Below are 24,804 nucleotides of genomic sequence, written 5' to 3' on the forward strand. Positions count from 1 at the left end.
AAAAAAAAAAAAAAAAAAGTTTTGTATTTTAAACTACTTCCGTAATTTAAAATACCCTGCCCCAGAGTCATCTGACTCGAGAACAGCTCTGGGGCAAGGGAATTCAAAACAGCTCCTCATTACCATGCTCTGTGCTGACATAAATAGTGCAGAAAATAATACAGTGCAACTAAAACCACTGCTGCCAGAGTGAGCTTCTATGACACTGGTTTCTAAAGAGACAAAATAAAGTCATAATAAAAAAAAAAAGTGAGGGTTTTTTTTTTAAAAGCTCTCCTTACTTTTTGAGTCTTCAGGTTATACCTGATTCATATTTTCAGTCTTAGCTCCTTATATATCTTGCTTTTCAAAAAATGAACCCTCTACTTAAAAAGAAAATAAGGTCTATAAGGACCATGCTGAACATCAAATGTCTCTATAAAACTTGACAACACTGGAAAGAAATTATATTTAATATTCTCACAGTTTTAATAACCTGTGAGATGATTAAATCCTAACGATTAGTCACGATTTCACTTGCAAAATTAAGGAGATGTGTTTTTATGATTTATGTTATGCAGTTTTTAAGCCAAGCAGGCTCCACAAATGAAAGGTTCATAGTGTTTAGCAGTTGTGCAAGTGATCCTGAGACTCTCTGCTTTTGGAAAGGCAACAGCCTGACAACATCATTTGCAGATGCTTCAAGGGTTTCAGTGGGCAGGGGTGGTCCCCAGCCGTGATGTGCACATACTCGGGAAAGACTGGCTTTTAGCAAGCCAAGCCTGTAGGCTAATGATAGTTGAAGGGGAATCATTTTCAGATGTCAGGTGAGGTGTGCAGCAAAGCTATCCAGGCTCAACTGAATGTTTTCAATACCAGCACCAGGATTAGATTCAAAGTCTAGAAACACTCCAGTAATTCAAAGCATTTGAACTGTGCAGCTGTCGCCATGGCTTGGCTACGCATTTTGGAGCTGTGCTTCACCAACCTGAGGTGGTATGTGAAAGCCCCACCACAGCTCAGCTTCCCAGTTGTCTGTCTGTACATGGGCTCGTAGAGTTTGAAGCTGCTTGTGTGTGAACTTTTGCAAGGGGGTTAAAGCAAAGCAACTGTATGAATGCCTGATGCTTGGGAAAAACCTCATGAGTTTTCAAAACACCTTCTAAAGGTCTTACACTGTCCATATGCACTGCGCGTTCTGCTTATATAGGTTTCTGCAAATATTCATAATTTCTTTCCTTCATTTTCTGCAGGTGGCCCAAATCTCATCAGGAAAACCAGCATCCCCACAGCTGGAGAAAGACAGATCCTGGAAGAATGGGGGTCAAACCTGCATCTGGCTTGAACTGATTGGTTGGATCATTCAGGAAGTAGACATATAAGCAGATGAATTGCTCCATTTGAATACTACTGTTAACTAGAAGGATTAACGTAGAAAATGATGGATTATTTGCCATCTTTCCCATACTAGATTTTGGTTTGTGTTATTCATTCACTGAAGGTGTTATTTTCTGTTTAGCCGCACTACCTGAATTATTCAACTCATAAGAAAAACCTCTACTGAAGGTAAAAATAAAGACATGATGGGTTTGCCAAACTTCAATCACCTCTCAACACAAAAATGTTATTTTAATCCTCCTTATTTCTTTCGTAAAAGCTGACTGACAAGCTCACTGCACTGTATGCCCCTGTCTTCATTCAAACCCCTCCTTGCGTTTTCCCCACATCTAAATTATACCGAGGTTAAAAAGTATGTAGTGCCATGACATGACACTATAGAAAAACATCCTTCTGCTGATCTGCAGCATCTTTCCTAGAGCATCACAAAATGCAGACACCTCGTGGCTGGACAATAGAAGTGGTCTGAGGAGTGATGGGTTGGATCTTGCTACCTTCTTGGAAAATTCCCAGTGAAACCTGTGTCATGAATCAGAAAGCAATGGCTTCAGCACTCAAGTCCTTCCTACTAGTACATTCTCACATATGGCTCCACTGGATAGGAACGGTCAGCAACAGAAATGAGATTTAGTCATAATCTTTGTATTCTAGTTGCTTATAATCACCCACCAAATTTTCATTTCACTTGAGATGTTTCACAGCTAGGTTCATATTGGCATTTTTCCTGCATTTTCTGCAAAGGTTGTTCCGGTTGCTTTGAGAATGAGCCTTGCAAAGTCAAACTGTTCTGCCAAGCCACACTCTCCATCTTTCCTCTTCACTCTTTCATGCTCTTCAGCAAATCAGGGGGACACAGCCAGAACCAGAAGCTGGCCATGAGTCCCTGATGACAGCTGAAAGGGGGTACTTGTGTATTTCTGAGAGGTTCCCTGGATTCTGTTGTTACAAATCACAGATGGGCCATCACCATGTGCTAATGCACAGCAAAACTTAAAGAGAAAATATGTCTCATGGACTGAAAGAGCTCAGCTGAAGCATCTGTTCCAGTATGTCACCTGCTGGAAGGCTCTCAAGGTCCATGGTTCTGTGTCCTGATATACACATATATAGATGTACGTATGGACCCATACCTTGATGAGGCTTCTCACAGCCCTTTTCACAGTGATGGTCTGATCCAAGGTTTCATGGTGGCACCATAGCAGAGCTGGCCTTGAGAACAGGCAACCAGAGTAAAGAAGCTGCAGAGTCCCTTGGTGGACTCAGGCCCCTGCCACAATCCTCATACATGTGTCACATGACCTGCTGAACAACCTCAGTAATGGAAACTGCAAGCAATCTACGCCAGTCCTTCACTATCCTCTATCACAAAGATTTTCCAAATGTGTGGTGTGAGTCTTTCCTGAAGTACTTTGAGATGCACCTTGCTCTACCCTTTACTGATACAGAAAAACGATTGCTCTTCCCCTTTTGGAGGGCACTTTTTGAGGATTGTACCCTCTTGTCCCCTCAATCTTGAGGCCCTCAGACATAATCCTTCCCTTTCTCCCTCTCCTCAGTCTCTTCTCAGAGTCATGTTTTCAGGTATCATCTGACACTTCTTACTGCTCTCCTCTACCCTGTCTCCAGAAGGTCCGCATCTTTCTTAAAATGCAATACAAGATCAAACCAGACTCCAGTAGAGGCTTGGACAACTCTGAACGAAGTGAAAAGCTTGTCCTCATGGCTCTGTTAGACTACATTCATTGCACAAGGATGCTCCTATTCAGGTACTGTCAATACTTTGGTCCACTGATGCACTGTGGTCTCACGGTGGGGATGATACACAAACCATGAGTGCCTCCACAAAAGGTCTTCTCATGTGCCTCAACACAGGTAAAGCCTTGGTGTTACTACCAGGGTTCCAGAGATTGTTCCCAGTCAAAATTTAGCTGAGCACTTAATCTGCAGTCTTCACAGCTATTCATGTGAACCAACACTGCCATGCGAAGGAAGAGGCATTTATGAGCTCTAACTGGTCCTTTATGGCAGATCTGGGCTTAAAAGGAAGAACTTATAAAGAGGAGCCAAATGCAAGCCATTTGCCTTCATTGCCTTTCAAAAGCATCTTACACATCTAGGTACAGTACATCATGTCCAAAATGGGATGGCTGCTTGCATACCTTCAGCTGCTAGCAGAGCTCAGCCATCAGACCTCTCTGCAGTCAGTCCTGGGTTCACAGTCCACTCACATCTTTTCAGGAGTGCACTGCAATTGATTTTTTTTTTTTTTTTTTCCCTATTTTTTAAGCAAAGCAATAGGACTTCAAAAGATATACAATGTCTAAAAAAGATATATTTGATATCTAAAAGATATCTCTGATGAAGCAATTACTTCCCTTTCCTTCCATTTAGAGGATGAAAGAACTTTTACATTCAAAAAGACCAGCTGACAGCAGGCTTTGTGTCATGGGTGGATTGAGAGTGAAGGACGGAGGCTGACACTGCTGTAGAGGCCTCCAGAAAAATTCAATTTCCACTCTGCAATCAAACCAACAAAGTACGTCTTTAAATATTTGATGTGATCAAAATCTCTGCTGTATTTCAGATAAACATCAGATCATTAGCCAGCAGGTTAAAAAAGAAAAGGGAAAAAAAAGGTAAAATGTTCTCAAGTAGTATTTCTGTAAGACATTGGGAACATTTCTCTGAGGCATGAGTGCTGGTGAGGGCAGATGAATGTCCTTAGGAAACTTCTAGATGAGAGCAGATAAATGCACATCGAAGTGTCACAATCAATGTTTTCTATCAAAGATGCGCTAAAAGGCTGTACATCTGAAGAACTCAGTTAATGGAAAAGATTTAATTAAGACTATCATTTTCTGGCATAATAATAATTCTGAATGTACATGGAAAGCTGTGAGATGCAAGCCTTTCATATCTGACCAGCCTGATCAAAGGACCTTGCTTATGCACAAAGAACACAATACAGGCATCAGATTGTGTCACAATGAATCTTTGACAAGAATGAAAAATTTCAGTGTCTAAAAAGTACAAAAAGTGAAAGTTAGAAGAAAGATTTCTGTTCTTTTGTCAAAAAAATCCATTTTTCTTAAATGTAAAATATATGATTTGGCATTTTATCTCATAAGCCACACACGCAATCTTATCATCTGCATTCTGCAAAATTATAAATATGGAGTTAATATGCTACTTTGTCTACTGCTGTTCTCCTCCTCGAAAGCTGAATTCAGTATTTAGAGCTCATTATTCAACATCACATTTATTAAACAATGCCCTTTCAGTAGCTTTTTCATATCTACATAATGAAAATTCTTCCTCTTCAGAAAAAGATGAGGGAAATGATTGGGATGAAGAAGTAATCCAAGTTGTCCAGGTGTATTCTTGCTGTATATTAACTAGCTTCACTTATCCTATGGGACACATCTGCATTCAGCAATAAAGAGGCGCTGCAGAAAATATCACAAAGAAAATCAGACTTGGGAAATGCGTATCTGTGCAAAGATCCAGAGCTGCCTGCATCCAGCTTGTGGGAACAGGCTGCTGCGGTGAGAGCCAGACACACACACGGTTTCTCAGGGACCACAGTTCTGCAGGAGGCATAAGGCCACGAGGCAGTATGGACACGGCTCCCCAGGAAGGGCATGGCATGGAGGGAGTCAGAGCATGGGAGAATTTCTCAGCAGAGACCACTGGGGTCAGAGGGAAATCCATTCACCCACCCTACAGCTAGTCTTGGTGGCCTGAGAACCACCCCCATCTCCTAAAAAGGGCTGGTTTTGGCAAAGGCAACCATGAAAATGAATACTGTAAGGGCATGACCACTGGCTTCATTAGTAGTGGTGAAGCTCAGGAAGAGCACAGCTTGACGCTGGGTACGTTCATATGATCTTTTCTAGGCAAACTGCTCTGCTGAACCCCTAAGAAACACAAGCGTGGTCTTTTGGCACTGGGCACTGAACAGAAGATGCATAACTATTCCTCGTGTGAGGCTTTGCCTAAGCTAATAAGCCCTACTGACAGGCAGATTGTATTACCTCAGGACTAAAACCACACTCATGCATCTATAAAGCTGTTCCAGAGTAAGATTGTCTCAGACTATGGGGAGAGGGAGTTTCTATCCGCCTATCTCAGACCCCAGCACACCTATACAGTGAGGAGAAGACACACACTTTTTTCTCGCCTGCTGATCTGTGGCTACTGAAGAGGTCCAGGCACAAGCTCACCATGAGCCACACAGTTTGCTAGTATGTTACTGGCTCACATTTGACTTTGGCCAACTCGTTTGCTCTCAGAAAAATGCCTGGACATAGCCCGGGGGTAGGACACTCCAGGGACTGTCCACAATAAACAATATATGAGGTCTCTCTGGTTTGGGAGCCGAGGGGCGTTTCACTGTATGGATTCACACTGTACCATGTCACGCGCTGCTGGGACCAGAAGACAGCTGCTGTCCCATTTTACTTGTTAATCTAGACATAGCCTTTAAGACCCAACAGCCATAAAACCCAATTCAATTCAGACAATACTCATCTTACTCCACACTTTCATCTTATGACACTGGAGAACTTCCAGTGAAGGAAAGAAGAAAGAAATGGGGGGAAAATCCTACAGAGGATGACCTCTACACTGATTCTATGTTAAGTTCAGTCTTGCAACAAGAATATCAAAATGGTCATTTCCACATGGCTGTGGCCTGACGTCCTGTGCAGTTCAAGCAGTAGCATCATTGTACCTTTGTGGTCTAAGGTGTGTCCACAAATTTGTTGGTAGCGTAACCAACAGCCAAGTCAGGAGAAATGGACAACCTTGCATGCACACAAAATACTTTTTCAGAAGTACCAACTGAAATAAAAACTTTCAAGCTAAGTACAGGGAACATAGAGGGTGAGGAAAGTATAACATACTGTAATAAAGGAAATTGAAAAAAGGCAGAAAACCTCATTAAGAGTAAAAGAATACTTTTGACTTCTCAAGAGATCACTGTTAAGTACCTGCAAAAGACAGGCCTTAGAACCAAAATGATCAACTCCATTGAACACCAGAGCCAGGGACTCAGCAAAGGCACTACTTTCATTAAATAATACCATTTTTTTCCCCTTCCTGCTCTTAACTAACCCTTCAGCGACCCAGAGGCAGTATTTGCACTGAGGCTAGTGACCTTTGTGAGGCCTGTGTCCTTTGCTAACATCTCCCCTTGCTCCAGAGCTAACTAACTCAGAGCAGTTTTTCTCAACCTGTACTTAGTTTGAATTCAATTCTTGTTTCAGGCTTAAAGAAGCACTAAAAAGCCTGAAACGTACCTATTTTTTCCAAGTCTATCAGCAGACCCAAACAAAGATATTACCCTTCCCTACAAACCATGCCCTTCCAGACAGATATGTGGGTTTCTTCATTCAGTGGTAAATATTGAGCTTCCCTGGCACACACATTACAGCAAAAAGCTCTGTGAAACTTTTTACTGAACTTTTTTATTGAAAGAAGCTAGAAAACTAAATCATAAACGTGTGTCAGATGCTCCAGCATCATGAGCTGCACAACTGCAGAGGACTATTAACCTATATATATTATTAATCAAACAACAACAATAAATAATAAGCCAAGTCACACAGGGCTATTTGCATGCCCAGAGTCCTCAACATGTAATGAGCTTTCCTTTGAAGGTAATGCGCCCAAAATGGGAGGCACAGAATGGGCCACAAATAACAATATTGATTTCTTTTGGCATTACTATCTTGGCCTGAAAACCCTGGCAAAAGGAGTACTTTGTGCAGGAGCATTTTCAATGTTTTTGTGAAAAATTAGCAGAATGCTAAATTCCACTTCGAATTTGAAATATGAATCTGAAATGTACTTTTCTCAAGCTTTGTTAAAGAAACAATTTATTACAGCACTTAATCTTCCTGATGAAAGAAAAGGAGATTTTAGCCTGCTAATAAGCTGTATAGAAGCCATGACTAATTAACCTAATTATAGCAGTCTGTGACAAAATGTGATTGTACTAAAACCATGCTTCAAGTAACTGGAGTTGCCAAAAACTCAAAGGCTAATAAACCAACACACAGTAATAGAACATAAACAGTAATAAAGTTGACACCAGCCATATTATTTGTAGTAAAATCAATACTACAATCATCACAAAAGACAATCTGAAGAGTATTCAGTATCTGATAATATAGAATTCACTATCTGAAAATCCTGATATACAAAAAATTAGCGCAGATTATTGACCAGTGACTGCAGCTCTTCGAGATGTGCAGTTCATGGGGACAGCGGATGCATGCTGAGGCTAAAGACACCTGACATGTGCAGCACACTTGGACATGTTTACATCCTGCCATCTCACAGCTCAGCAAAAGAGTGTGCAGAGCAGCATCTTCTTGGCATCACATAGTTTCCATCTCAACCAAAAACCCTGAGAGACTCAGTGGGAGAGAGGAAGCTGAGTTGGAAGGGCTCATCTCAAAGAGAATCAGTTATTGCAAAGCAACTTCAGGTGACAGTCCACTCTCAATTCCTGCCTACCTCAGGATAAGTCTCCAGCTACTCCACGTACACAATGACTACATGATAACTACCCAACACTGCATCAGTTTTCGATGGCTGAGGGACGACAGAGTGCAGGCTGCTGGTGGCACATAGGCCCCACAGGACAAAGCTGGGGCACATAGCTGAGGAACTGAAATGTACCATTCACCCTATATACCCCCACGCTGAACATGGGCAGGGACAAAGCAGTTGAGAAAGCCTGAGATTTCAAGCTGTAATATGTATGTACATCTACAATCTATACAGACTGCACAGCCCAAGGACAAAATATGCTGTTGCAAAGCAGGTATTTCATGGGCTTGATGGCTGAGTTCCCTGATTATGTGTGTTGACCCTAAGTGTCCATTTAATTTGTCTTCAAAGGAGAAACAAAAATAAAACTGCTGTTTGAACAGCAAAATGCCACCACTGAACAAAAGATGTTCAAAGAAAGGTTGTAGAAATTTTTTTAATTCCTCCATTATTATGGAAATATGCCTTTTAGAGGATGAACAGGATTGGTTTAGTGAGAAGTTCCAAGTTTATTTTATGGCTGAAAATGTGATTGTGACATTTTCAACATAAGCCAGGTCGCATGCGTGCGCAGAATGAGGCAGAGGCCCCATCCTCACTGCCAGTGAAGAAACAAAGATGTCCTGGTCAGGGCAGACACATCTGGCATGAATTGTTCCATGCTACCATTTGAAATCGTTATGGGTGACCTGGGTTAGAAACATCAGCTTCATTTGACTTCTGAACTTCTGAACTTAGAAATCCAACTCTGTGCTGCCTTAAAAGACAGTGATTGCCAAGTGAAGCACAGCCTTGCACGTGCTTGCCTAGAAAGGCATGTGGCACCATAAGCCAGGGCTCCTGCAAAACTCTGGAAAGCTCCACAAAAAAATACAAACAGGAAAAGTATATCAGAGATGTCTTGGGCCTGGATGATGATATTTTGCCTGATCAGCCTCCAGGAACCAGTTACATTCTCTGTGCAGCATGGTGGAAAGGAGAGAAAGGGAAGACCCTATGTCCCTGATGAAAATTTGAGAACAGGCTGTCTTCACTCCCTACTTTACAGCACCAGAGAAATGTCCCACAACGGCAGCATGCTATAAAAAAAAAAGATTCTTAAGTGACAGCAGGTGCCAAAGACTGATCAGCAGCCACAATAAAACAAAAGATACAATCTCAGATCTGAGAAGTTGTGAATGAACATGCCTAATTTGAAGAACATTTTGACTTCGTCCAGAAAACAAATCATACCCTGCTGAATCAGGTTCAAATCCAGCACAATTCACATTTGTTGACAAATAGGAGCAAAGATAGGATAACTCACATCTCTTTGGGATGCTCTTCCTCACCTCTCCCTCCAAACACATGGCAGCTGTTAGACCTTCTCATTGCAGTGACAGTATTTTTTTGCAGAAGGTCTGTCAGCTGTCACTACTCTAACTGTAGCACCTCTCTGTGGATGGTCATATCTACCTTCAGTTCCCACCTCCTCCCAAATAGAGTGAAGATCTCCATGTCCTTTACAATTTATAACCCCCCAAAACAGAGGATATTCTCATTCCTCTCTTATGGAGAAAGAAGCCTAAATCTCAGAGGGAAAAAATCACCTTCTTGGGGACACACAGATCATCATGAAAAGCCCACAAAGTCAGTCTTGTACTTACAGAACTCTCCATTTCTGTGGCATTTTTGTGTTACTTCTCACATATGGTCAGAACTTTGTTCACCAAATGCTATAAGGACCAACCTGAAGGCTGCCGAATGGCTTTTAGAGGAGATAAGGCATGATGATTTCACACAGTTCAAGTGAAACAGGTACCTTGATTCCTCCCCAGGATTGATTAGACAAGAACTCCACAGGGCTTGTTACTCCGGTCTGTGCTGGGTATCTTAGTAGGAAATCCAGTTCTACTGTGTTGATTTCTTTATTCATCAGAAGTATCTGGAATTCCAAACAAACAAAATATCCTTGAGCAGCCAGGATACAGAGCAGCAACATACTCTAGCAGATTCGTTATTCAACTCATGTAGCTGCCAAAGTATGGCTAAAAAGTACACAGTGCCCCATGTCGGAGGGATATGATGAATCATAGCATGTTGGTGCTTTGGGTCTCCTCAAAAGAGGACCAGGAACGAGTAGGGAGATTAGTAACGTAAGAGGACCAAAGTCTGTGAAAACTAAGTAGCAAGTGCTGTGATCCAGGTTCATAGATAGCACACCAAGAAGTCCCTGCCAGCAGAGACACAGGCTGCAGGGTGTGCTGCAGGTCCCTGTGCTTGATATCTGCAGCTAGAGAACAGATAACTTTCTTGAAAGGAACCAGAGCATGCATCCCTAGGGCATGCTACCAAGGTCTTGTTCATCTCTCCCTATCTTGCTCAATTTTGAAAGTAAGTGGAGACATACTGAGAGTATTTTGAAAAACAAACCAAAAGAAAAAGAACAAAAAAAAAATTATGGTACCTGCACCAAGAGAATAAGCAGGTCCCTGAGGTCTCAAACACTGGAGGAGCACCTGGGCCATTCAGCTACTACCAATGTTTTTACCACCAATGGTGGCTTTCGGGAATACATGGAGTAAAACTGCCAGAGCGATGTTCGAGGTCATTCTGGAAAGCCATGCATGCTCATGAGCCCAGCTGGAGCCACTGCTCCAAGTGCACTGCCAGACTTCTGAAGTCTCAGAGACAAACTTCAAAACCCTGAACGCCAATTCTGGGTGGAAAAAGACCAGTGCTGGAGCGGTGAGTTTGTCATTTCCTTGTCACAGATCCCAGACTGTATCTCGTTATTGCCTACTGGGCAATGGCATCTGAAGTGTGCCAGGCACCTCTTCCACCAATGATGGTAATGAGGTACTCAGTTCATGAGCCAACAGCTTTTTTCTATGGGAGAATCCTGTGCCTCATCACACAACTGCCTCCACACACTGAAATTGTGGATGCTGGTTTTCCTGACAGCTTAAAGGAACCCATTAACTATTTTCAAGACTTACTGTAGTTACAAGCACAATGTGTGCTACTTAAATACTTTATTTAGAGACAAATCTTAGAAAATGTAGGTATCTTTTGGGTCAGAATTAAAGCTGACATTGCAAAATATAAGCTGACTTTTTACAGACAGATAATTTATTAACAATATTTTTAGAGTCCATTTTTTAATATATGTATATATGTGTGTGTGTATATATGTACTTACTTTCCCTTTTACACATAGTATTTTGTTATGTAGAATTAAAAAAAATCATTACAATTACTAGATCAAGGTTAACTGGACCTGCACAGTGTTTCAGCCGTTCAAACTTGGTTCATATCTGCGTTCTGCATGTCAGGGCATTTACACAGTCATTCACTGCACAAACCTAACAACTTCACAACGTCATGCCAAGCACTATTTATTGATTGAATTTGATTTCACTGTAGGGATATACAAAGGTCTCCTTGTTCAGATCATAGACTAAGAATTATACTAACATACTAGACAAAAGACAGCAGCTATGTAGAGAGCATTTCTTTTCGATAAAACTAATAAGCCTTCAAGACCAGCTTGCTTTGCCCTTTTTTTCAGGTCCTGCAAGCAGGTATTACTCTCTCAAACAACCATTTGTCAGCATAACGCAAATCAAACACAGCATCTATGACTGTTATCAGCAAGAGAGGCAGAGAAGAAAATCAGTTCCCCAGCCCTTGTATTTGCTGCTCTGATGCTGAAGGCCACAGCTGTGACAGTGTGAGCTTTCTCTCCATGCCAATATCTTTGCCTGTAAAATAAATCATTGCATACAAATTGCATGAAATGGTGATGTTTACCTGAAAGGTAACTTGAGCAGTGTAGGTCAATTTATCACACTCAAACAGCCCCCGGGCTGTGTACTGGAACACGGAGAAGGTAATGCTGTCGATGAGGTTCAGCATGCGCACTGCGAGGCTCTCATCTGGAGCTGCCCTCTCAATGGCTTTCTGAAACACGATGCTGAACGCCTAGGTGGGGAGACACAGAAGGACACCGGTGGCTTCTAGATGCTTTTTGCATGTGCCTGGGTATCCCCTGAAGTGTTGCAGTAAGTGAAGCCAACTCAGATACTGTATCTCTGGGACCACAAACAAAGCATTCCCATCTGCCCAGCAGTGTGGCCCACCAGCTCCAGGAGGCAAGGGAACACATCTAGAGACCAGACCCTGTACCTGCCTTTAGCTGCTTTTTCAGGAACATACAGCCGGGCAATGACGACATTCCCTGTGACATTGCACACTCTTGGGCTTGAGAAAGTAGTGCAGAGACAGGCTGGATGAATTAAGACACAATGGAAGTAGGAAACATTTCTCTGACCAAATGTGTTCTCTCACAGGGATAACACAGTCCACTTTCTCTGCAAATGTTGAGCCAAAAGATAGTGACGTTCTCAGAGGAAAACGCACCTCCCATTTCACAAACGTCTCAACTTAGAAAAAAGCAATTCCCCTAAATACAAAGAAAAGTCCCATGAGTATTTTACTGTCTGGATTCAGCAAAGAACTAGATGAGAAGGGCATCTTGTGGAAGTGGGATTAACCAGTCAGTAAATTCCCCTTGAGGATGGGTGCATGCATCGAGAATGATGCTTATGTAAGATACTAAGGATTCTTGTAACAACATTTCTGATCTAAATGAGAAAACACAAAAAACTTTCAGAGCCTGCTGAAGAAAACCCATTAGCAAATTATCAAATGCAACTGGAAGAAGAGAAAGAAAAAAAGCCTAAGTCCTGATTAGCAATGCAAAGGCTCCATACACTGGGACCCAGCTAATAGGAAATAACCAGGCCAATACAAATTAACAGTACCAACTGGACGGGGCATGACTGTGTTGGCAGCTTTATTTTTAGGGTTCTACAAAGAAAAAATGATGCCTCAACAAATTAAAGTAACATTGCATTATTAAATAACTGCAGAATGCATTTTCTTGCTTAACATTTCTTTAAATGCTATTAAAACATGCTGCAGAGTAGTACATAAGTCTTATGTGCTCTAATTTATAATGGGCTTCTAGCTGTGTAGTAAGTATTTTAAAATCATCTCTGTGCATCTTTACAGAATGTTTTATGATCTGTCATCAAAATTTATTAGACAAAAACATTTCTCCCAATAATTTTCTATGTATTTATACACATTGCTAATGTTAACTGGAAAACATAAAACAAACAAAATGCAGAAGACATAGATTAAAGCTGAACCCTCAGAAACTCCTGTATCTATTATGTGTGCATAAGGAATGAATCTTTCAAAGTGCACCCTGGTACAAAAGATATTATGTACATTTTCCTGCTAAAATTATTTCAACATATGAGTTGTAGATATCAAAAAGAAAAGCTTCTTTGTTGATGAGGCTCAAAATATTGTATTCTCTTTTCAATTACTTTTTCCAGGTCACTTGTCAAGGTAAGAAATCGTTTGGAAGATGTTCTAGACTAAGGTGCCATCTCATTTAACCCTCCATCCCCCAAAATACCTTTCTCCTGTGATAAAAAAAGGTCTTCCATTTATTAAAACATTAAAACCAGAACTCTTCAATAAATACCCCAAAAAGGCCCTTGCGTCTCTACTGGCCAGACCTATTGAGACTACTCTGCCAAGGCAAGGGATTGTCTGCACTTTCATTTTTACTGCAGCAGGTCCTTAGAAGCTGCTCAGGGACCAAGACTTCCCCAGTGTCTTGGGCAGCACATGCAGAGCACAGAAAGAGGAGACCCCTGCCTAAGCAGCTTCAAAGAGAGAGGGGATGGCTTGAAAGAAACCCCAGTTCCTACCAGTCAAGGAGCAGAAAACAACTGATTAAGTGATGCCCAAACATGAAGCAAAGACTTGAAAGATGAATTCACTACTAGTCATATATTTCATTCTAAAGATCTAGCTCCTCCATTGTGGCAAGTGGAGTCTCGGTCTATTCACACCTGCCACAAAGAGAAGCACTGGTGTCTCAAAGACAGTCAAGAAACTTGGAAAACATGGCCATGCTCTCATTCCCACAAAAGCTACTGTCTTCCCACTGGGCTCTGCTGCCACATGGCAAGTGGGACGGTTCAGCCCTATCACTATGAGTAGTAAAAATTACATTGAAATCAACCTGTCATTTTGGAAATGTTCTCTAGGTATTCTGGTGAGAACCGCTCCAGGTGGGAACGTTCTCCAAAGGAGGGACATCATTCCTAGTTCTTCATGTAACATGTCCATGTACTACAGAGCTACACTTGCTATGCAGGGAAGGGTAGTCTATTTAGACAAGACAGAAAAGTAGCAAGGTCTTTGGAGCACAGACACTTTGGCTATGTCTCTTCTACATGTATTTTAGGAGCAGAGGGCAAGAAGTGGTCTCTCTCCCAGCATGGTCCCCATTGGGGTGTTCATACTGCCATCATGAGCATGCCTGTAGCTGAGTGGCCACACTGCAAGGTGGTAGCACACCCATAAATCCCATCTGGACTTCTAGTCTAAGGACATTTTAGGCTGTAAGCTTGCTTGTCTGTCCGATGGCCACACAACATTGTGAGAAGAGCAGAAACAGAGCCCTCCAGAGGACTCACACTAACCATACACAGACACTAACCCAAAGTGAGATTTCATACCATGCTGCTGAATACCTGAAGGGCTTTTGTAACTAATGTAGGAAGCATCCAAGCTCCTGAAAGCCCAGCTGCTTGGGACCCTTCTTGTGTTGTAGAGATGGAAGTAGGAAAGACTTGCCCTTTGTACAGAAGGTGGTAATAAATCCCTGGTGATGTCGTCTCAGTGGGACAGGACTGTGTTTAGAGAGTGATGCAATGTTTTAATACTGTGTCATTTGGAAAGTCAGGGCTGTTTCAACATCAAGGTCTTAGATAATTGTTGAGGGCTGCAGCAATTCCTGTTAACTCATGAAATCTGCACAGGCATTATGATCCTGATGATGCCACAGATACAGAACCAATGTAAATATAAAGAAAAGATTAACTGATGGAGCAAGTGACTCCAAACGTTGTGCAAAATCTCTGTGCATAAAAATATAAAATGCATAGAAAAAAGTATTTTATTGGTTCTTTCCCCATATGATATCTTTTAAATCCATTGCTCATCTTGTTCTGCAAGGCCAAGGCTGTGAATATGGAAGAAAGAACAAATGGCTTGTAAGATTCTGCTTTACAAAGAAACTTCCTGGATTTTTAATAATAAAGGATGTGAATGTATTGCTAAGTCAGACTGTGTCTTTCCACAAGACTTCAACTGCTTAGAAAGAAACCAAGCAAAAGAAAAGCTAATTAAGACTTATCTAACCTGATCCCAATCTGACCACATGCAGTGGGCTGACTGGCAAATTCAGAACCAAGTAGGGATCCTGGCCCACATTAGGACTCAACACAGAGGGACCTTTTCTTTTGGCATTCAGACCACTCCTCACTGGGTCTTTGCAGGTGCTGCTGAAACTCTGCTCCTTCCACTGAGGGCAGCGATGAACGTGCTCTGCTCAGCATTTGCAGCAAGTTTTGGACAAATCTTTCCCAGTGAGTGCTAAACACTATCGCAACACAAGTTAAGAGTAATGTATGTTAAGCAGACATATAAAGAAATAAATTACAGGAAACTTTTCCATAAAACCAAATCAGCAGGATGATTTAGGTTAGATTGCCTTTCTGTCTGGGTGTTCAAATATCCCCAGGAGGCCCAAGACGATGACTTTGAAGCTCAGTAAGAGCGAGAAGCAGCAGCACTGCCTCCCGCAGCCATGGCTCGTGGGGACAGCACCTTCAGAGAGAACTGGTACATGGGATGGATGGCATGGAGGTCGTTCATGGTGAAGTACAGCAGAGAGGCCCGTGCCGCGGCAGGCCTGTAGTGCTCTCTGGCCTCATTAATCTTGGTTTCTGTCACCTTAGACTCCTGGACCTGGGAGGAAAACACAGAACAAAATTACTGTAAAAACATCTTTGTGAATTGAGTATGCAGCCCAGGAGAAGGTTGACATCTGCAACAAAGATGACATCAGGCCTAGAAGTGGGCAACCCGCATGTGACCACTGCAGGGTCCAGCCTCTGCCCTCCGAACCATGGTGCAGCCAGGCTTGAGCCGCCTGCTCTCAGCATCCCCCTTCCTCTGGCATATTCTCCATTTAACTGCATTTACCACCCTGTTGCCCAATCTTCTGTTTTCCCGAGCCCCCTTCAGGCTTCTCACTAGGATCCCTACTCTTTACTAACTGGAATTGTTTTTCTCATCATTGAGTTTCTCCTGCTAATTGCCCCCCTCCTGTGCAGGTCATTAATAACATAGGGCTGAACAGACTTAGTGCTGCTCTCGAGGCAGCTTCCCCCAAGGCTGAAAACCACTAATTTATAACGGCTATTTGCTGCCTTTCCTCACCAGCATTTAACACACCCCTACCTTGCTGGCCAGGTGTCTGCATAGCTGCTGTGATGGACATGGTGAAAATCCTTTTGGCAGATACATCACCCCATTATCGTCTCAGTCCTGTTCATTCTTTCATTCCACTTAAGCAGCATAAAGTGACATCCTCGAGCCTCTTGGGGATTATTTTAGGCTCTGGCTATGTACAGTCATAAGTGTCTTGCAACACAGACACATACTGCCGAGCCAGTGCTGATCCAGCTAGCTCAGCAAACCATGCAATGGGGATGTGGCAGAAAAGGGCTCAGCACAGGTTGCACAAGCCAGCAGGGCATGACACAGCCCCCACTGAAATGCACGCCACTGGGTCTCCCTCTGCCCTGACCTGAGCTGGTATGAGCACATCTGGCTGGGGCACATCAAACCTTCCAAATGAAGCACAGACTGAGCCTTAATCTGCTGCGTGCAACCAACACATGTTGGGATCTGTGGGATTAGCCTGTTTGCACATCCCCATGAGCAATGATGGACTGTAATATCTGAGTCCCTCAAAGAGAAGCTTCAACGTCTGCTGCAGAAACAAGCATCCACATGGGCCATGAATCACCTGCCTACATCAGATGAGTCCCCCTTCTGGCAGCACCCATGTCTCTCCACTGACTATAAAGGGAGCCCAGAGTCTAGCTTAGACTTAGGCAACTAACTTTCAGATATCCCATCCCCAAAACAATTAATAAACCTAGTAAAATAAAAGCCAGAGGCAGGGAAGACCATTGCTTTCCATAAATAGAACAGGGAGGACTTCCATAGGAAGGAAAATGTTGGCCGAACATTGGTCTGGGTAGACAGACCAAGAACAGAGTAAGGGTTGACTTGAGAAGCAGACCTCTAACAGGGCCCCGAGACAGCTTTCCATGTGGGTACAAACTCATAAAAACTGGGTGCAAACTCCAAAATTCACCCTTGTTGCCACAGAGCTGACAGTGACCAGCTTTACAACCACAACTTGTTCAGAAATTGAAGCACTTCAAGAACACCGACTTCAAGAGGGAGATGCGAAGGTTGCCAGGTCAAAACATCCCTTTGATATCCCCTTTGGGGGTTCAAGCAAACCCTTCTTAAGGAGCTGAATGCATCTGATATACCATGAATGGCTAGCAGCAGTAATTCCAATTTTTAATGTGGAGGATCACTTAGTTTCTTGGTCACCGAGGCTACAGCACTGGGAAGTGAGAGGCAGTTCCAGCCCAACCCCAACATGTGGGTAACTTATCCAGGCAGCATGGGCCAGTGGGCTGGAGGAGGACAAGTCTGGGCTGTGAAGATGGGAGGACTGCGGAAGGAAGCAGTTGAGAATGGCCATACAGGAGTCCTATTGCAATCCTGACATGACAACCACACTTCTCAAGTTCCCTCAGTGGCAGGGGAAAACCACTGTGCATTTAACTAACCCCATCTAGCCAGCAAGGTGAACTAGGTACGTGGCAATGCTGACACTGCACAGCTAATACAAACGCTGATTTATGCTCTAAGGAATGGAAGGGTATGAAATAGTTCTTGCAGATTTACTCGAGATCGCAAACTCAACAGATTCCAGTCCCTGGTCAGTACTAAAATCCAGATTAATTGAAGAAGTGTGATGTATTCAGGATAAGGCTGGAACAGCTTAAAGCTGCCTTGATACAGTGTGTAAACTTTATTGTCTTTACATCAGGCACTGATGTTTTCTCTTGGTCTTAAATAGGCCATTTAACATACAAAAGCTCTAAAGAACTAAATGGCCTGAAGCTGTCCAGAATGGAAAACACTTCAATTTATACCACTTTCTATTCTCTGCTCAGCAGAAGCGGCAGAGATGGACAGAGTAAAGAAGTTACATTCCACCCAGAAATCCTTAAAGATAACATCACACACATGCTTTTCTCTAGGCTATCACTGTCTTTGTACCTTCTCTTCAATTTCAGCAGCTGTCTGTTTAGTGATCTCCAGGTTCTCCACCAACACTGTGTCTCCCAGGAAGTTCCCAGATGCTGATGACAACCGAGAGAGCAAGTTGTCCTCTAATGTTTTCAAGGTGATTTTGAATCCATTCTGTTGCTTTGTGAGATCTGACTGCAAATAATAAATTCAGAAAGTTTTAGCCACAAAACACATGGTAAAGTAAGGATTAACCACCTTCACATGGGAACAGCATTTTAACTGACAATTGCCATAGTCCACTATTGTTTACTGCTGCTGTCTGCGACTCCTGGGCATGGGCAGAGCTCTGAGGATCATTCCATATCCAACAAGCCATCAACTCAGAGAAACCTTGAACAGCACAGAAAGCACCAGGAGAACTGAGCCCTTTCACTAGGAATGTATTGAAATGCTGGAAATTAATCAGGAGGAAAAGACCTTCACCCCCATCTCAAACACAAAACCTGCATCTCTGTCTTAGAAGTATCTATTTATTGGGGTCAAGTCAGCCTTGATAGTCCCTGCTGCTTCTCACCCCTCCTGGTGAACCTCTGCACTTGCCACTGCACACCAACACCAGTCACACCAGCAGTAAGGACCACGGGGTTAAAACCTGATGGCAAAAACAACAGCAAGGTCACTTGGGCCTTGCACAACACATCTCAGGCTCAGAGCTGAGGGCAAAGTCACAGCCTCACTTGATTGCTGCTCCTGTTTGTATTCTGCCCTCGAGATCACACTGGGACCAGTGGCTTACGTACATGCAAAGACAAAGTCCCCCTTGCCAAAGGATTTGCAAACTCAGCACAAAGACAGCCAAGCAGGTACAGACCAGCAACAACCGTCTTGCTTCAAGGGCAAATCTTCTGAATTATAGTGCAAATTCTTCCAATTTCTGTGAAATGCCCCCTCCATTCTCCCCAGACACTTGCTTCATTTCCCTCTCTTCTGCAGAAATACCAGTCATTAACGCTGTTCATGGTGGAAACAAAGACTCTCATCTGGCTCCTTTTTGAACTGATCCTCCAGAACAAGCTTTCTCCCATGAAATGTGATTGCCCTATTCTACGTGTTTGCTTGGGGAAACGGCGTCTTTCCTGGATTTGAGGTGTATTACTTTATTCCACCACATAGTCCTATTGTGAACACCTATTTTTAGCATTATCACAGAAAACATTCTGTGGGAAAGCTGTGCATCTGATTTGGATGCTGCTAAGATATAAGCGTGGTGACTATTCTCTACATAAATGAAGTCAATCGCTAACACTCTGGTACGTAAAACACTACTGTGTGACACACAATTTTAAATCCTCAGACTTTATTTAAGTGACACAACCAAGAAATTCAAGTTAACTTGCAAAAGAGTGTTTTATAACCCTGCAAAAAATAGCCAGCTTCATGAAGTAGCAGATGTGGTGCACGTGGAATTGAGACAGGTTCTGGGCCATGGCGACTGGCACATGACAGATTCAGTGTCATAAGCCAAGTGATTTAATGCTCCAAAGACAGTTTTTGGAAAACATACCCACACCTTCAAACCACCTACAGGGTCTGGAAGAGTCTGAGAAATGGGAAATGTGACCCTATGTCTCTTCCAATCCCACAACACACAAGGGAGCCAGCAGTATTTGCTCTGTTGTCAGAGATTTTCAAACAGATTAACTAATTCCTTCATTAATAAGTCATCTTTCAATATTTGGGCTGAACTTTCATATACTTGCTGCACACACACTCATTCCATGTTAATGTCAACCCAAGTATTCAGCAGAGTGTGCACTGAAGCATACCTTTCATTGGTATTTCAGCCATAAATGGCTGCTTTTAAAGGCCTGTTCTGTAGGCATTACACACAGGAGTTTGCCCATGGTGGTAAATATTTTACAAGTCTTGAAACAGAAAACTAACATGACTAATTTTGTGCATGCCTGTCATTCAAGCATAGCGTGCCTTGAAAAATGACATTTTGCAAGCTATTATTCGAGGCCATGGACCGTAAGCCCTGGAGTTATTAATGAGGATGTGTGTCATTTTTGCTCCAATAGCTTGTAATCACCATGCAATTTCTGAAACGCACCCTTAGAAGTGCATACAATGCTGTATTCCCCATGACAGCCTGCATCTGTTGCAGCTTTATCACGCTATTGTTTTCAGCAGTAGCAAGGTCATCATTTCTTATTTCTACAGTGGAGCTCATTATCTATTATTTCACAGTTGATATATAACAGCCCTACTTCTGGGAAACAGGTTACTCTGAGAGCCTTCAAAATTTCATTCCATGCAAAAAAAAAAAAGTTCACCAGAGCTACAGGCCAGTTTTGCAGGATTCACTACAACCCCTTCCTAGCTCAGCCACAGTAGCCACCTTCCTCTCCTTGTCCTTTCTGCTGGTTTTATTGTATTATTTTAACATCACAAACCAGAGAAAAAAAAAAATCCCTGTATTTTCAGTCCATCACAGCCTAAATGTACAGGGACTTTCACACACACTTTACCTACTGAATCGGGAAAGCAGAACCCTAACTCATGGCTTATCCACCTATAGCTTGGGACGCAGGTGCCAAAATATTCTTCCTAAGGCTGTTCTCAGCACTAAACAGAAAAAAATTTGAGGCAAATGCAATTTGAGACATTTCAGTCCAAACAGTGAAGTCTGGTGAAGGTGGGAGATACTTGAAACCGGTCCTGGTAAGGCTACGTGGACCACAGGCAGCGCCACCAGCACATGGATCACAGTCATCCTTGCAAAAAGAAATTGCAAATGAAACTAGTTAAAGGCCAGAGGGTTTGTACCGACTTGAGAGGGAAGGTCTCAGGATTTGGCTTTGCTTGCCTCAGCCTAAACTGGTTTCAGCCTCTCTTAGCTGTGATTGTCTCACAGCCAGGTCACTACTGTTTTAGACTGGCTTTAATTCAGAGTTAAAGCAAGTAGGTGTTCTGCACAGATTGATCTGTCTCTAGAGCCAAAACATGGTAGAGTGCAAATGCGGTCTCAGGTTCTGAACACCCATTGTAAGAGGAGTGCAATCCTGGGAATCAGATAAAGATAGCTTCAAAGATAAGAAGGAACAGAAAGACTCAGTAACTGGTAATCAATGAAGAAAAAGATTATGGAAACAGACTGTGTTGAAAAAACATTTCAAAAATATTAGTGTCATTGTAATTGGATTAATAATAGCTGTTCAGTGAATTTTGATTAGGTTATTAATAATAAATTCTGGGCTCCACATATAAGGTGTGTTCTATCTTTGCCCATAACAAGATTTTGAGCACAGGAACTATTGTGCAGCACTGTAGGAGTCACCTCCATCTGCTCACGAGCCAGAGCCTTAAACCTTCCCCAGACACCAAATGCCTGTCCCTTTTGTCCCAGGGTAGAGAGGATGGATTAAAACACACCTAGAGAAGTGGTCTTTCCTTTGGAGAATCCAAAGATTCAAATCTGTGTCTTCAAGGAGCTCCCCCAGCTATCAGACAACAAAAAAGCCCTAGCGGCTTTTTTCACATCAGTAAGTAGACTAGGGGCAGAAGAAGGTACTGAGCCCCTGCCCAGCAGTCATCCATAGAAGTCAGTGCACCTGCAGCCATTGCCAGCCCCCCTCACCATGTCTAAGGAGACCAGTCTCTGCTTTTATCCCAGCAGGGAAGAGATTTTTTTGACTGACTGTTCCCCATCCAGCAGAACACCTTGAATAGCAGGCTGGTTTTCTCCTGCCTGATATCTGCTGAGGCAGCAGGACTGTAGCAGGAGGGAAGTAGATGAGAGGGAGAGGAGAGGTAGTGGGCTCTGGTATTATCTTGCTGTGGTGATATAGAGAAAAAGGTCTTAAATATTCTTAAAGAAAAAGAAAATTACATCCCACACCAATCTGTATCTGCTTAGTGCTTTCTGAAGTGAGACTACAGCCCCATATCCCCCACAGCCAGTGGCATAGCTGGCACATGGGGATATATTTCCCTGGTCCTGTGCCCAACCTACTTGTTCCACAATACACATACCCTGAAGAAACAGGGACTTCAAAAGATGCGATCCCTAATTCACATAATTTTCACTGTTTTCTAATACACAGTTCTTTTACAGCATGGGAGGGAAGTGCTGTCGATTTTAAGTTACTAATTTTCAGAGCCTAATTGTGAATTTGTTGACTGCACATGATATTGAATTTGTCTTTCTTATTGTGACAGCAACCATTAACAGTGATGCTGCGGAGGCTGAGAGGAATGGTCCTTAACTTAGCAGCAGTTAATGACACCACTATGCTAATTGTGGTCACCCCCCACCAGTGCAAATCAGCAAAGGAACGCGGGTCTTTGTAGTATTTGCAACGCAGTGCTGAGCATATGCGAGGGCTGCCTGATCAAGAGGCTTTGGGTCTCCCACAGTCCCAGCAAGATAGCCATGGCTTACACATTAAATCAGTTCATTATGTATTTTTGATGCCATCTTTTGGCTCGTTAGCACACAAGCCTGGTTAAAACTAAATGCATCATTAAGGCTGCACAGCTAATGTACTTTAGAACCTCATTAAATGAAAAGATTATTACAAAACTGGCTTGGCCTGACTGAACATGTGCAGTAAATTTATTCCCACTCTCAGTAAATATTTAGTATTATACATGTTCGTTACATTGTTAAACGTGCCATTAGAACAAAGGATTTTCTTTAAAAAATTATCTTGAAACTGAAGCCATACTTATTAAGAGAGAGAGAGAGAGAACATTTTGGCCTGTTACAAACAAGTGGGAGGAAGAACCAGAACAGAAAAATTTCATTACCATCCTCACAATATTTACAATGGGAATCCTATACCATAAATGCCTAAAATTAAGTTAGATTAAACCTACCTCCAAAATTAAATCTGTGCAGTCCAGAACAACCTGATATAATGAGAATCTTGGTGTCCATTTCCAAGAGGAGTAGGAAAAGAAAGACATTCTTACCCAAATTTTTGGAGAAAAAACTTGAAATTGCAGTTTAACTGTTCCCAAAATACCAAGAAAACAAGACTGAAGAAAAAAATTCCTCAGTGTTTGTCATTCAAGGGAAATCTCCTGATTTTATGATGAGCTCAGCAATCTCTGCAACCTTGCACATGAAATGCTATTTGTTTTAAATTACAATAATAATTATTATTTGTTATTGTTATTAGTGTTATTATTATTTATACTTGCTCCCAGTGTAAACTCCCAGCTACAGACCTTAAGCTCTTCCAAGTCAGGCCTCTCCATGTTGACCACTGCCGCAAGCAGCTGGTCCTCCAAGCCATCTCGCGTGACAGTGAAGTTGATGAGGGTGCACTGTGCCTGCAGCTCGGGTTGGAAGTGGGGGTTTGCCAGTTTTGTGTGGAGGATGAGCCGGAAAGCAGGGTTGAAGTCACACTCCTTGTCCCCGATCTTAATGTACCTGAAAACAGACAAAAAGGAGCATGAGTGCACATCTCTTCCAGGACATTTCACCCAAAGACAAATGGTAATATCAGTCAATGGCATCTACCAGCATGGGACTTTGCACTCTTCACACAGAAATCACTATTAAAGCAAAAAGTACTTAAAACTGGACACACCTGAATCACCTCTGATTCAGGATAAAAGGCCCAGACAGTTGTCCCTCAATTTTGGTTCCTATTTGAGAAGGCTCACAGTTTCCAGCAGCAGGATGGCCAGTTCAACCATAAACCCTCCTTGCTTTTTACAGAGTCTGTATTCTAGCTAAAGTTGGAGTTACATGGAAGAAAAGCCTCTGAGCATTGAGATTTTAATTAGCCACAGCTAAAATCGCCGGGTCTGTTGGCTCAGATCAGGCCAACTCTGTGGTCGCATTGAGCTTGAGCAGTGAAGCCAGATTAGGAGAGCAGCTGGTTGCCATTCCTGGGAGGTAACATCACTCAGGAAAACCCAGCCTTCTCCTGTTGTGCATTTCTAACATCAAGACTAAATCTTACAGAGACCCCAGAAATCAACATACTCTGAACCCAAGTTTAACAAAGCCCATGGGAACCAGAGGAAAAGAGAAAATGGAAATGCTTTCAGAAATGCAGTTGGGCTGTTACAGGAGCAGTGGTGTTACAAGGGAATTTGAATATACTTTCTAGTCAAACATCAGCTCACTAGGTGTCCTCTTGGCCACCTCAATTGCTTTTAAAGCTGTGAAACAGGCAGAGAGAAATCACACAGTACATGCAGCTCACAGCAGCACCCAGAAGTAGTGCCAAGAGCCCCGACTTCAAAAAACCTTCTTGCCCTGGGACTACCAGCACCCATCTGTGGGGTCTGGGCTCATGTCCTGGAAAACATGAAACCCATGGACTTTTTATTTGATTTATGACTTATTTTCCCTTTTTTAGGAAACACGTGATCTCACAGGGAGTTTTGAGAACAGAGACATACTGTCCCAAAAGGGGATGACTGAGTTATTCACTTTAGGGGGGTTCAGCAGTCCCACCACCTCTGCTGTACTCCTATTGCCTCTTTCAAACATTTCAATCCCCTTCACTGGGACCGTCACTCCCTCTGAAATGATCCTTCCCCTCCAGCTGAACCCACAGTTGAACCCACAACCAACCACCCTGCTCATTA

General features: G+C 42.7%; 1 protein-coding gene across 1 annotated transcript in view; it reads right to left on the reverse strand.

Annotated features, from left to right (window-relative positions):
* The window catches only part of DNAH9 (dynein axonemal heavy chain 9), a gene marked incomplete at both ends in the record, with an annotated part of 219,762 nt that overhangs the window by 56,128 nt on the left and 138,830 nt on the right, over positions 1-24,804 (reverse strand). The window contains 5 exons of the mRNA XM_082326558.1: positions 9,737-9,859; positions 11,728-11,898; positions 15,673-15,813; positions 18,220-18,384; positions 23,428-23,632. Coding sequence (XP_082182684.1) covers positions 9,737-9,859; positions 11,728-11,898; positions 15,673-15,813; positions 18,220-18,384; positions 23,428-23,632 — 805 coding nt within the window. The remainder of the gene's footprint in view (positions 1-9,736; positions 9,860-11,727; positions 11,899-15,672; positions 15,814-18,219; positions 18,385-23,427; positions 23,633-24,804) is intronic.

The sequence above is a fragment of the Platalea leucorodia genome (assembly GCF_965183815.1).
Source record: "Platalea leucorodia genome assembly, chromosome: 14".
Lineage (NCBI taxonomy): Eukaryota > Metazoa > Chordata > Aves > Pelecaniformes > Threskiornithidae > Platalea > Platalea leucorodia.